This window comes from Alosa alosa, chromosome 6 (genome assembly GCF_017589495.1).
Source record: "Alosa alosa isolate M-15738 ecotype Scorff River chromosome 6, AALO_Geno_1.1, whole genome shotgun sequence".
NCBI lineage: Eukaryota > Metazoa > Chordata > Actinopteri > Clupeiformes > Clupeidae > Alosa > Alosa alosa.
Genome location: NC_063194.1, coordinates 5,408,256 through 5,422,179, shown reverse-complemented (window position 1 = coordinate 5,422,179; position 13,924 = coordinate 5,408,256). Strand labels below are relative to the sequence as shown.

At 40.6% G+C, this 13,924-nt stretch overlaps 1 protein-coding gene across 1 annotated transcript; it reads right to left on the bottom strand.

The window, feature by feature from the left end:
- Positions 1-860: 860 nt before the first annotated feature.
- zgc:86896 (uncharacterized protein LOC415190 homolog) lies at positions 861-13,902 on the bottom strand. Its single transcript, XM_048245190.1, has 11 exons — positions 13,862-13,902; positions 13,240-13,348; positions 12,561-12,692; positions 11,472-11,576; positions 10,850-11,072; positions 10,507-10,614; positions 9,336-9,542; positions 8,808-8,883; positions 1,628-1,821; positions 1,334-1,424; positions 861-1,057 (listed from the first exon to the last, which is right to left on the bottom strand). The coding sequence occupies exons 3-11, from the start codon at positions 12,622-12,624 to the stop codon at positions 1,052-1,054; spliced, it is 1,074 nt and encodes a 357-aa protein (XP_048101147.1). The 5' UTR covers positions 12,625-12,692; positions 13,240-13,348; positions 13,862-13,902; the 3' UTR covers positions 861-1,051.
- Between the last annotated feature and the right edge of the window lie 22 nt (positions 13,903-13,924).

Sequence of the window (13,924 nt, the reverse complement as noted above, 5' to 3'; positions counted from 1 at the left end):
CCCCTTAAAGCACTCTTTCGTCTACCTCCTATTATAAAAGGACAAACAGACAGACAGATTGATTGATAGATAGATAGATGGATTGATAGATACATAAGACTAGCCTACTTATATCTCCAAAGGAATGCGGTGTGTGTTGTTTTTTAACATTTCAATGTCAGTTGATAGCCTACTGACAATGTTGTGCACTGTGTGAGGCTCCTCTGTGGAATGAATGCATGTGGTCCATTGAAATCTTCTACTGCAGGTGTTGAATAATATATGATAGCAGACATGAATTATATATAGGCCTATGCTTACATATGTCATGTAAATACGTTGGCTTGTCCACCGCTCTTTTGAGACCATTCACCATCAACACAAATTTGTAATATCATATTTGACCTGTAACATACACTTTTTAAAAGGATTTGCTTAACTTAACCCATTTAAGTAGGCTAATTTTCTTTTGATGGTGTTTAGATGTAGGCCTATACTTAACACTATAGACCAGGGGGGGTGTTCCAAGTACGTGGTTTAGTGACAAACCTGGGTTTAAATCAGAGTAAGTGGGAAACCTTTTGTGAGGAGAATGAAGCCATACAGCTCTTCTATTAGGAGGTTTACCACTTACTCTGAGTTAATTTACCCAGGTTTGTCACTAAACGACGTACTTGGAATACTCAACGTACTTGGAATACTTAATTTCACTCAACCAAAGCAACAAGATAACCTGACTGTCACCAAATCATTTTTAGCATGTATCTTTGTATGTTATTTCAAAATGAAGTATTCATAATGGCTGATCTAAAAATATGTTAGAGCAAGTGTAGACTGTAACGGTAGGCCTATATGAAATGACAGAGCTGTTCTCATACAGGTGGTGTGTAGCCAGTTTATTGTTTATAACAGTCTGCATTTATGAAAAAAAGGTACAAAAATGAATGACATCCAACCAACACCAATATAAGCAGTTCCCTCATTTTAAGCAATTTCTTGGGTTGCTCAACACAGAAAAGAGGGAGAGTTGGAGCAGTGAAATGACATCATCACCAATGCAGAGTTCATTCATTCAGTGCTGTGGAGACAAAAGTAGGGACAGGGTCAGATGCAGTACAATTAATTAACTGACATTTCAGTTCTTGCTTCTTTCCACAAGGCGTCCAAGTTGGAGGATTGTGTGTGCTTGTGGCGGTCAGCAGGTCTCAACCCCCACTGCTATAGGCAAACACTTCCAACACTTTTCAACTTGACAAGATATATTTAGCTCAGACAGCCAAAGTCGAAGTTGTGAGATAAGGAGGAAGGCATGGACAAGTGTTGAAATATTTTAAAATCAAAACAAAAGCAATACCTTGAAAGTCCAGAGTACCATGGCTCCATCCAGGCCAACACTACTCAATTTATTCACTTTAGACTTCTCTCCCTCAACAATACGAAGCTGCCTACAAAACAAGTCAAAAGTCAAAGTCAACTCAAAAAGATTCTCAAGTGTAATGTATCTGTAACTAATGTGTATCTTGTAAGTGGTGCTTGACATTTCATTAAATGCAACCATTTCACAAAATTACAGTATATTATAGTCCTTTACCACTTCAGAAAAAAGGTACTTAAAGCAAAAAATGCCTTGTAAAGACGTAGCGCTTACGTGATACTGTTCTGGTGCAAGGTTCCCAATTCGCTGTCATCCTCCTCAGTCGTTGCTCTCTTGTCCAGGTTGCGGAAGTGCTGCATGGCTGACACGCTGCTCTTGGAGGTCTGCTTTGGGATGTCCAGCTTCTTTACAAACTCCAGCGCCCCTGGTTCCTTGTAGGAGAACTGGTAAGGGCAACAGTCATGACCCTGAGAGGACAAGGAGAACAAATGTGTTATTCTTGTGATGTATCATTTCTCATTTGGTGGGTTTTCCCCCATCAGTCTCTATGCAGAGCTGCCAACTCTCACGCATTGGCCGTGAGACGCACACATTTGATTAGTTTCACACGCTCACACGCCACACCCTCGATTTCTCACGCTGAAGTGTCCACCCGGTCGGTCAGATGCCTGAAAAATGAGTTTTATCTATAGATCTACCTGTTGAGCCACTGATCGACTAGTTATGCTTTCAGAGACGGTGAGAGGGTTCAAGAGCACCCCCTGTCTGTGGAATTTTCTAAAATTTCTCTCATTTACGATGCTACTTCAGAAGCCATCCCAGGCGCATTTCCCCCGCATTTCCCCGGCTTCAGGTATGCTGTGAGTATTGAGTATTTTTCACGCTGAAGTGTCAACCTGGTAGGTCAAATACCTGGCAGATGAGGTTCAACTAAACTAAACCTATACATATCACACATCATGTGAACGAGCGGAATCTAAGCTTTCCAAAGATGGCGCCAAGTTGCTGTGATAAATGGTTCGCGAGAAAATTAACATTGAACTGACATGCAATTTAGGCTAAGCATATTTGCATTTTGCACACAGAGCACACCCATTACTCTTGGTTAAATATTTCACTAACCCTTCACACAACACATGGCAAACCCAATATCACAATAAATAGCAAACCCGCACCGAATACGAGGGATATAAAGCATGCCTCTGTGCAATAAGTGGTTCCTGAGTAATCCGGTTTTGAAATTGCAACACATTTCTACATAGTCTCATTGGGGCGAAATTATATAATGTATTCTAATATAAACTATTTGTCAGTACATACAGTTTTGTAAATTGCTCAGCCATAGATTATCCCACTGTCATGGTTCTTATATTGTCAGGTTCCAGCCAATCCCACTTACACAGATAAATGAATATATTTCTATTGGCATGCTTCCTAGTGACATTAATGCAAAAATATGAAGAAAATCAAATAATGAGACACAAATATTGATATAAAGCCATATGCAAACATTCACATCATACATTCCCAGATATGGGTACATCCTGAAAAAAGGAAGAGCATGTACAGTAGGCTATAGGCTAGATGGCCATTACAATGACCAATATCTTATCTTAAATGAACTAGCTGAATAACATAGACCACTTCTGCATAATTTCATGGAGTGCTGAAATGTACACGCATTTCTGAACTGTGAATTGTAGCATTTATGTTTTGTGGTTGTGAACTTATTGCAATATCAACATAACTATTCCACCTGTGTGTGCATGGTTATAAGTGCAAAATAGTTTAGGCTACAGCACAAATATTTCCATAAAAATAAGTCTGACCTCTAAATTTATTTTGAAAGTGCACCTGATTGATGCACTTAAAAGTTAAAATATACAAACATTTCTTAAATTCTTACAAAACACCCTTTGGACGGCACAGCATCAGATGAATGCAGGTTCAGGCTGAGGTCCTAGTAGTAGATCCCTTTGATACCAATGTTAATTAAACTCTGGGAACCTGGTCCCTACACCTGAGAACCACTGATGTACGTTTTTTTTTTTACTGTACGGTAATAATGCTGAATGAGCCAAACAAAAATTTCCGCAGCAAGATTTTGGTTGGCCCCACCAAATCTCACTCCAAGGTTTTTTGAAAAGTTGGCAGCCCTGCTCTATGTATTATATGTCAAATAGACATTTCTTATTAAAATGCTCTTTGAGAGCCTCAAATACAGTAATGTATTTTCCGGACTATAAGTCGCTCCGGAGTATAAGTCGCATTAGTAAAAAAATGCGTCATGAACAGGAAAAAAAGTCGCACTGGGGGTCGTTTCTAGAAAGCATCGTTTGCTAACTTGCGTCGCAACCTTGGTAGTTCGCTCCATCGTTCTTGGATTTGGTGTTTCTAGAAAGGGTAGTTCGAACTCTCAATCGCAAACAAGGACGCAAAGTTTGGTCGTTTGAACTACTGCCCCTAGGCAGTCGCACTTGTGTCGTTCCTTGGTAGTTCCTGTTGGTGTCAGAAGCACCTAACCAAAAATCACAACCGCCTAACCAAAATTTGCGAAGTGGATGTTTATCTCGTGACTCAATGATTGATCTATCCTGCAGATGACTTATTATCCCAACGTTGTAGGTTCAATTTTCTTATGATGTGAGATTGTCCTCTTGCTTCTCGCTACCTGCAGGTGAACTAGTGTGACACGTATTCAATTGTTTTTGACTGATGTATTGTACATCAGTCAAATAGAGTAGAGTAACTAATATGTATGGTCAAAACCTATTGTTGTGTCTCGTAGGCCTACTCTTACTCAGAGATGAAAAGAAGAGATAGGATCTAACTCCGCCGAAGCGCCAAGAGTGCACCAACGCTACGCCGTTAAGCCACCAGACAGTTGATAACCTATACCCAGATATTTGTCCAGGCTATATATTTTTTCCAACACATAGATATTTAACACAAATAATGACTCATATTGGTCTGCTTAAGTTAACTGTTTTATATGCTTGCAATAGATTTAGGTTTTGGCTGATGGCAATAACAATACCAGCATTAATCACTCGGTTTAGATTAGAAACATGTCGACATAGGCCGTGACAGAACATTTCTAGGGGGTGGGGTATTACACGTTGCCACTGTTTCCACCAATGAAATGTATCGCTGCATCATCAACAACGTTGTTGGAACTATGGTGTTCGAACGTCGGAGGTAGTGAATTGCGACACAGGTACAATGCTTTCTGGAAACAGGTGTAACCATAGACTGTATACAGTCTATAAGTGTAACAGGGTCGCAAGTTGCGTCGTACCATGGTGGTTGAGCAACGTCGTTGCTAACTTTTCTAGAAACGACCCCCTGGACCAGTGGTCCCCAAACTTTTTCTTCCGAGGGCCAGCTCACTATGCCTGGCTCTAAGAGAGGGCCAGAGATTCGGAGTATATAAGTAAACATAAATAGCTTAGTGCTGTGAACAACAGCAGTCTACCTTAGTTGAATATTCCATTACATTTAATCATAGGCTACTGCAATTTAATACCATTATTAGCTGTGTTTATATTGCCATCATGCCATATCAGTGTAAAATGTAGCTCAAATGAAATAATACTAATAAAAAGACTTTAACAGTCCCAAAAGTGTATTTTATCCAAAATGTGTGAACTCTGAACTCTGTGTATTTGCATACACAGCTCAAGTTGTGAACAAGCAATATCCTACAAATAATTCGAAGTTCTCAAACTATGAGAGTTTTATGAAGTGCAGGCAAAAACATCTGAAATGACCACTTTCACTCACCTGATGAGAACTTGTGAAATTGTATGAACATTTGAACGAGTGAATAAAAAATAGAAATAATTATCCCAGAAAGTTGGTTAGTTATTAAAAATTGGTTAGTTATTAAAAATTAATTGATACACTTCTAGAATACTTTGAGCACTAATGCAGTCAGCCTCTTGCATTGTTTGCAGGTAGGCCTATGTTTCATTCCGTTTTCGATGGCAAACGCAAAACAGCGCCAAAACAACCACCAGTGGACAAAAAGAGTATTACATGTGTACTGTTAAGACACTGTTAAGAGAATGAATGGGGGAAATTACGGAAGTTATAGTTTGACGATGTCGTACTCCCATGCGGGCCAGATGCTATATACCGCGGACATGTTTTGGGGGGCCACCCAAAATGAGGTGGCGGCCGTGGTTTGGGGACCACTGCCCTGGACTATAAGTTGCATTTATTTAGAAATGAATTTCACAAAATCCAAACACAGAGACTATGTAACTGGACTATTGAGGCCAAAAAGATTAATGTTAATGAAGACGAAGAAGGAGTGAAGGTAGACAAGAAGAGGGCCAGATAGGCCTAATTGTAAAGCAAAAGATTCACTGAAAGAAATTTTGGGCAATGTGGAGTCACAAGCTGGCAGCAGATTAAATGTTCAGGAGAGAGAAAAAGACGGTTTTAAAAGGACGTGACCAAAGCACAAGCCAGGCAATAGGCCTATAGGCCCGACAGTAATTGTAAAGCAATTTACAAAAGATTCACTGAACAAAAATGTTGATGTGGTACATGACAATTTAGCTAAAAATGTGGAGAATGCAATGCAATCAAGCATTTTGGGCGATGTGGAGTGACAAGCCGGCAGCAGATTAAATGCCCACGAGAGAGAAAAAGATGCGTTTTAAAAACAGACTGGTTTTAATAGGACGTGCAGACCAAAGCTGCAGCAAGCAGGTGATATTTAGAAATTTATTTCACAAAATCCAAGACCAAGAACAGACAGATGTAATTGGACACATAGAGGCCAAAAATATTGAGGAGTGAATAGTAGCAAGAGGCAAGCCGAAGGCTGCTGATGAGTGCCCACGCTAATTGTGAAGCAATTTACAAAAGATTCACTGAACAAAAATGCTGATGTGGTACATGAAGATTTAGCTAAAAATGTGGAGAATGCAATACAATCAAGCATTTTGGACGATATATTGGCACAAGCTGGCAGCAGAACAATTGCTCGGCTGGCCACCTCCGAGAGAGCGAGAGAAAAAAATATGCGCATTTAAAACCAGGGCCTAAATTTCAGCGCAGGATTGCGGGTATTGCGCATAAGTTATTAAGTATTGAGCATAATAATAAAAGTCCCACAACTCCATCATAATGAGAGAAATTCCCACACATGTTACAGTGCTGTCTGATAATGTTAATCCAAAATGGAGCGGCCTGAATGCGGGACTATTGACTGGACGGACCAACTCTGACTTCAATTGAACACACGCGCGCATGGACCACTTTGCGGGTGCCTCTCTCTCTCCCTCTCTAATGCTGAAGTCAAATTATAGCCTAGGAGGTGCTTCTACATCAACCGCTATGGACAGGAAAGGAAAACAAATGTTTAGCGATCAGGAGCTTTGTAAACACAGAAGCATGACAGCCTATAAGCAAGAGAACATGGATGTGTTCTCCATTTGATGAACGTTATAATCGATTGCGGACGTGAACAGACAGATACAGACACGAGCATAGTAGGCCTACTTTCACTTAGTGCGCCTACGTGAAAGATAATTAGTAGCAAAACAGCGATCAAATATTAGCCTACATGGCAGTGAGTTTTGTTTTCAAATGTTTTCATGCATGTCTAGATAACGGGTGGGAATGTTTAGGAGACAGACTATAGTAAAATTATCGCTGGGGTCTTTTTATTTAGGCTGCGCAAAGCACAGCACCTTTATTTGGGGCATGGCTTACTGTTTGATTATATTGCTAAATATCAGGACTGATGACCACTGAAATCTGTGGGGTATTTGATGGTTCACTATTAGCCTAAGTTTCATGTATGAAAGGGTGTTCATCTAGCCTCGTGAGAACATCCTGATCTCGCGAGCTTTCAAGGTTTCACTCGCAGATCAGTCTGGCAACAAAAGAATTTGGAGCAGTTCACCAAACGAACGTCCAATCAGCGTTGGCTTTGAGGCCGGTTGAGGTGTGACGCAACGAACAACATGACGGCATCCACAGATGAGATGAGCATAGTTATCGCGCAAGTTTTATTCAAATTAGAAAGTATTCCTGGGTAAGCTGTGAAGCTATGAGTCTCAGCCATGCAGCTGGGAGGAATGAACGACACAGACATCCTCCACGGCCGATTCCAGTTCATAATGGAGGAATATACTTTCTTCAGAAGTGTAGGGCCTACCGTGAAAACTTGATGGGAATTGTCGTTGATGGTTCATGTCACATACAAATGGTAAGTTAAAACATCTTAACGTTAGTTACGCTGGCTAACTTAATCGTATGTTAAACGAAGGCATTAGAAGAACACTTTATTCATCTAATTGGTTGATTTGGCCCGTAGATAACCAATCCAATCAGCTAACCAGTATTTCCGCCTCTTCCCAAAAGTTCTTCAATGAAAAGTTCCCAGATGGATATGCGGAGCAAATCCATCTGGCGGAGTCAGGTTAGTGTTTATCCGCTTTCATTTATTCATGGAACGTGTGTTGTGCTGAAATGGAAACCTTATTCAGCCTAAATTTAGTTATTTTTTTTAATTATGCATGATTTACTTTTTTATAAAATTCGTAGGCTGATGCCTGGCAGCAACAATTGTGTTTAAATGTAGAACTGCTTCAGCCTCTGGCAAGCTCAGAAGGGGGCGGCATGCAACTGGTAGCTTGAGAGCAACGTGTTGGAGACTCATGGTGTAAGACAATGACTTTTCATTGGCAACAATATTAAACCAACCAACAATATAAAATATTAAGAAGAGCTCTTTTATGAGTTAAATTGAAACAAAATTATTACTGGCCTTTATTTGTCCGAATCTGAGCCCCAAACAGATCCTGGCCATAATTTGAGGATTTAGGTATGCACGTGTTTTTCAGGCATAGTGCAACCACTAATCTCTGACTGAAAGTGCACAGAACTTGAGAGCGCTCTCTCGCGGATAGACAGTAATGTTTCATATAGGGTTCATGTCAGTTAATATGAATTAACATTTAAAAACATGTTCAATTATATATTTTTTCATATATAAGTCGCACCTGACTATAAGTCACAGGGCCAGCCAAACTATGAAAAAAGGTGTGACTTAGGTATGAGCTACACCAGGCGCGTAAAATCCATTTTAGATGAATGGTCTATTTTTTTCGAATGTATGCCCCACTGTCTGGTGTAGCTACTTCCATCAGAGAGGGTTAAAGAGGATCTTTGCTTCCATTGATTATAATGGAAGCTAATTGTTGCAACAGACGCAACACGAACGGAACGCTTCAGTTACGCGCCTGGTGTAGCTTCGCTGTTATAGTCCGGAAAATACGGTAGATGTTCTGACAGTACACACAATGTCCCTGACTTGCCTGTAGAGGCACTATTCTGTGTATTTCTTTTAGACTTGCTGATAAGTATGGCTGGCAGGTCTGACTGATAGCATATTTTACAGCTACATCAGAGTCTTGAGGTGTTTCATCCTTACCGCGGCCACAATCTCAGTCTCATTCACATACAGAACACTCAGCAGAGGTAGGTGATCAGTAGTCAAGTGTGTGACCCTGCAATAAAAACAGTATCATTTATTAATTTCAATCATGATGGTAGTAGGCCTACAACATTTTGTTTTACTCTGAAGAGACACTGTATGTTTTCTCAATGACCATTTATTGTACACTGTTTTCCAAATCCCCAGAGACTAAGTTAATGTTGAGTGCGGAGAGATAAGAAGTCGATGAAACTTCAATCATTCAGTTATTTCCTGCCCCCGCATTTCAACGACTGAGGAAAAAGCTGTACCAACACAATGTTGGCTTCCCCTGTACTCAAATTCACCTAAAGTTAACTCCTTCAATTGGTAAACACTTATTGTAGGTTTTAATTAGGTAAGTAGGATTATGAACACCATTTTTTGTATCACGACAATAAAACAATTGAGAGAAAAACTCCTTCCTGTCTACCCCCTTCCTACAGCCCGGGTCAGTCAGATGGAGGACATAATGATAACGCTCACTCTTTTCCTTGTGGGGCATCGGCCACGCTAATGCAGCTGTTGTGGCTAACCCAGGCCAGGCTGTCTCCTGAGGGGGAGAAGCAGACGCTGTGCACCCAGCCTCCACAGTCCTTATGCTGCAACAGCACCTCCCCAAAGGGCATCTTCGCGCCCCACGGGGTGGGTCCAGGCTTGTCCTCAATGTCTTTGATGTAGGCTGAGAACACCCTGTCACAGCAGAGGGGGGGAGGAGATAGTAAGTGAGAAAGAGAGAGGAAGAAAGAAGGAGAGTTTTGTCATGACACATTGCGGCTGTTGTAGCAGGTAATAGCTGCAAATGTTAGATAGAGAATCATTTACATTACATTTGCATTTACTCATTTGATAGACACTTATATCCAAAACCACTTACAGTATGTGAACAGTATATTTACAGATAAGTGAGGGACAACACTCAAATTTCAGTGCAGAGTCACACAGATGATTCACAGAACTTCAGTACACAGTCACACAGATAATGTTTGGAGAAAATTGATTTTCTCAACTCACGTCCCTCTCTCAACTCAAGTTCAACTGTGCAATTGATCTCAAAGTCTGTACACTGATAGATAAAAGATATAAAAGCATATTCACATATGACAGATGTGAATACCTTGGCTTTGTCCACCTAAGGATACTTGATACTTAATTGAGCTCTTCTGAAACTATGATTCACCGTCAAGACAAATTCATAGTATCGTGTTTGAAACAATTATGTAACACAAACTTTAAAAAATATATTTGCCTACTTAACATAACCCATTCAATTAGGCTATACAATGTGTGTTTAGCCTATGTGCAATAAACGTATGCACCTAAAGCACTTGGCACGAGGCTAGACCTACTCTGAGCTTGAAGTAACAAGATAATTTGACAGCTAATCATTTATAGTATATCATTGTATGTTATTTAAAAAAGTAAGAATTCATAATGCTTGATCCAAAAATATGTTATCGTAGTTGTAGAATGCAACAGTAGCCTAGGCCTATATGAAATTACAAAAAATGCATTGGCACATGTAAATAGCCTTTGAATGACAACTGTGGATGAACACATTAACATGTCATAACATGCTACAATAGTGAGATAATTCAGACACAAGTGGTGCCGTTTGAATGGCAGAGATGGAACAAAATAGCAGCAGAAAGCCAACCTGCAGTGGAGGTCAGCTGAGCCTGCAGCCAGCAAGATGTTGTTGGGATGCCAGTCAATACTGAGGACCGTGGAACTAATGGGTTTCTTAATGTGCTTGCTGAGCCACCTGTGTTATCATAGGAGAATGGAGAGACTGGGATGAGATGGATTGGTTATATTAGACCTACATGACCTACGCTACATTACGTGTATAGTGGAGTTCTACTTGGACATTCACATTTTTATTCATTAATGCAAGTGGCTGTGTGTGTGTGCGAGAGAGTGGGAGTCATTCTATGACTTTGCAGGCTAATTAAAGGCTGTGTTCAAGTTGTGGGTGACTTAACAGGTCCTCCCCTTACCAGTCATTCTCTTTTTCAAAGTAACAAACAGAGATAAGCTTGGCCCCGCTCCCTAGGGCAAACTTGTTCTCCAGGGGAGACCACTTGACGCATGTAGCCGCCCGGTTGATTCGGACCAGCACCAGAGTGGGCTTCCAGGCCCCATCTTTCAGGGACCACACATAGGCGTTCCTGTCCGAAGCACATGTCACAATGCGGTTGGACTCTGGAGCCCAGTCAATACCTGAAAAATAGCAGTCAGCATCGTCATGCCAGTAAGATGCATTACTTTACTAGAGTTAATATGAAATCAATAGACAGATAAGATATTAGCTTGATTATTGAATTTTGAAGTACTTTACAGGAGGCTTTGTTGATTTACATCATAATGTACTGTAAATTGGTATGTATACATGTTTAACAGAAGTAGCATGTGTTTTGAGCATCTTCATTTCATCACATCAAGACCTCTGAAATAAACCATGTGAGCACTTTCAGACTAACTGAAATGTTTGTGTTTCTTTGTGCAAATGTTTCCGTTCAGGCATCAGACATGGAGCAGCCTGTGTTTATTCAGCGTGTCACAAGGTGTTAGTGGGCTAATGACTAATGCTAGTGGCTGCTTCCTGCTTGTGGAGATTACCTGTGATACGCCCACTGTGTTCAGTCAGCTCATGGATCTTGGTCCACTCCTTACCCTTCTTCTGGTAAATGTGTACCACATTGCTGTTGGGACTGACAGCAATTTCTGAAAAAGGGAGGGCAAATGTTGTATCAATGAGAGGGATCTTTAGCAGCAGAACAAGAAAGATATGCAAGTTATCTGACAGAGAATGATAAGAATGCTCAATCAGAAATCATTAACATCCGCAGTATAATGCCTAAGTCAGGCATTAAAGAGATGGCAGGCGTTTTCCCTCACCAGTAGTGAAGGGAAAGCCACAAGAGTAATATTTCCTGTAAAAAATGGCTACCACAAACCAATTATTTACATTAAAGGAACCGTATGTAAGAAATGAAATTCAATTCATCATAAAATGGCCCTGATTTGTCACTAGACATTAGGAAATCATGCTAATTTCAAATACTTATATCACTGACAACAGTAGTCCGGCCAGGATATCGTCATTTCAAAAAGTGAAGTTGCAGCCCTCAACTGATGTTGATGTTTACATATTTGTGTTTTAGCCTGATCCGCCACCCTCCACCTATCTAGTAATCACAAAGTCAGTAGTGTTTCGGCATCTGGGTTGCCAGCTCTGCTCTAGTTACCACATATATGTGTACACCGCTCTACAGTATTTTGAAAGTGATTGTAGTACCAGTTTTAGCCAAAATCCTACATACGGTTCCTTTAAACAACCCCTTTATGAGTGTCGGAAATGCCAAGTAACCTACTGTCCAGATGACTGAAATGCCTGAGGATTTTTGAGCACATCTAAGGACATGTTATACACACCGTACATACAATCATTACAATATCTGGGCCAATGCATCTTTCTTATGTGCATTTATACCCTCTGGACCAAGTTTGACTGAAGACTGGCACTCAGCAAATGGAAGGAGCAACCTCCCTGGACTCTCTACAGATAATCACATTGTATTCTCCTTCCAGACAATGTATTAGTGGCTGAAAATCTCCTGCAGAAATGGCATCTGCAGGCTGTAACATGAGGAGAGAGAAGGTAATCAGCTTGGTAATGCAAACTAATGCAAACTGACGCGTACTTACGCGTTCTGTCTTTGTTCCAGGCATGACAGGACAGGGGCTCCAACCCAAAGTTGTAGAGGGACATGTCTCAACGAGGAGAGGCTGGAATGTGCAAGAGAACTGGAATGCCTTATTGTACTGATGGTATGACTCCTACAGAAGAAATGTATGACACAGACTATTGAAGCCAAGCAAGGCAGATATCAGACTCTCTCTTTAAGCACACCACCTTACACATCTCATTCAACTGATACTGAAAATATCTAAGGAAAGCTCATTGCTAATATACTGGCCAGTGGCCACCACTATCAGCAAGACTACAATTCACACTATTTGAATACTTAGGTGTGTATTCTCAGTAATCCCTTTCAAACCAAGCTGTTTCACAATATTTACATTAGCCATGGTAAGATTTTCAGTGGCACAACGCTGAGGCGTTGCCCCTCCAAAGTCTTTCCTTATCAGAAATTAAGGTGCAAATAAGTATCAGTCCTTTTCATCTTAAATAACCCCAGTCATTTAACGAAATTGCGCTCTGTAATGAGGGTGCCTTCTTGACACATGATACACTCATAAAACTTTGACAACACAGCAGCACAAGCATGTAGATGTTTGACTGTGAGAGGACAGGAATAATGAATCATATGAAAGAGCACAGAGCAAAGTTTAGGCTAAACAGAGACATAGCATCACCTCTTACCTGTGCCAGTGACAGAATGGTAGGGAGTGTGTCTTTCCCTTTGGTGTAAGAGAGCTGAAGGCAGGCTGTGTTCGTGGACTCTGGTCAGTCTACACGAATGAAGCTCTGCCTGGAAGAGGGAGAGAGAAAGAGGCAAAAAAGGTGGGAGGGAAAGACTGAGAATTAGAAGGAGGGTGTGTCTATATTTGCTGCTAAAGTGCAGTCAGTAAGCTAGGCTACACCAAAAGCCATGGCATGCAGCATAAACAGCTTAGACTATGACTTGAACATTGTTAATCAGCAATCATCAACACTTTAACTGTTCTTATTATATGACACACACACACACATACACACACACACACATACACTTGCCTCTCTCTGTCTTTTTGTTTTCTCACCACAATGCAATGCAGCTTCACAGAGTATGTACTGTCTACAGAGATTAAATCTGGTTGTGCCCACACCCTCACATGCAATCCAATGTCTAAGGTTGCAGTAGACCATTATGGTCCTTCACTAGCTGTAAAACCAGGTATTATCGCCTATGTTTTATATCAACTGGTAGAATTCACTCTCGTGTTTAATTACATGTGACTTTATCCAGCTTTGCTTTATATACCGTGTTGATGAAATAATTTACCAGCAGGAACATCATAGCACTTCTCATGTTCTCTCTGTGAAGTTAGACAAAAACAACACTGTA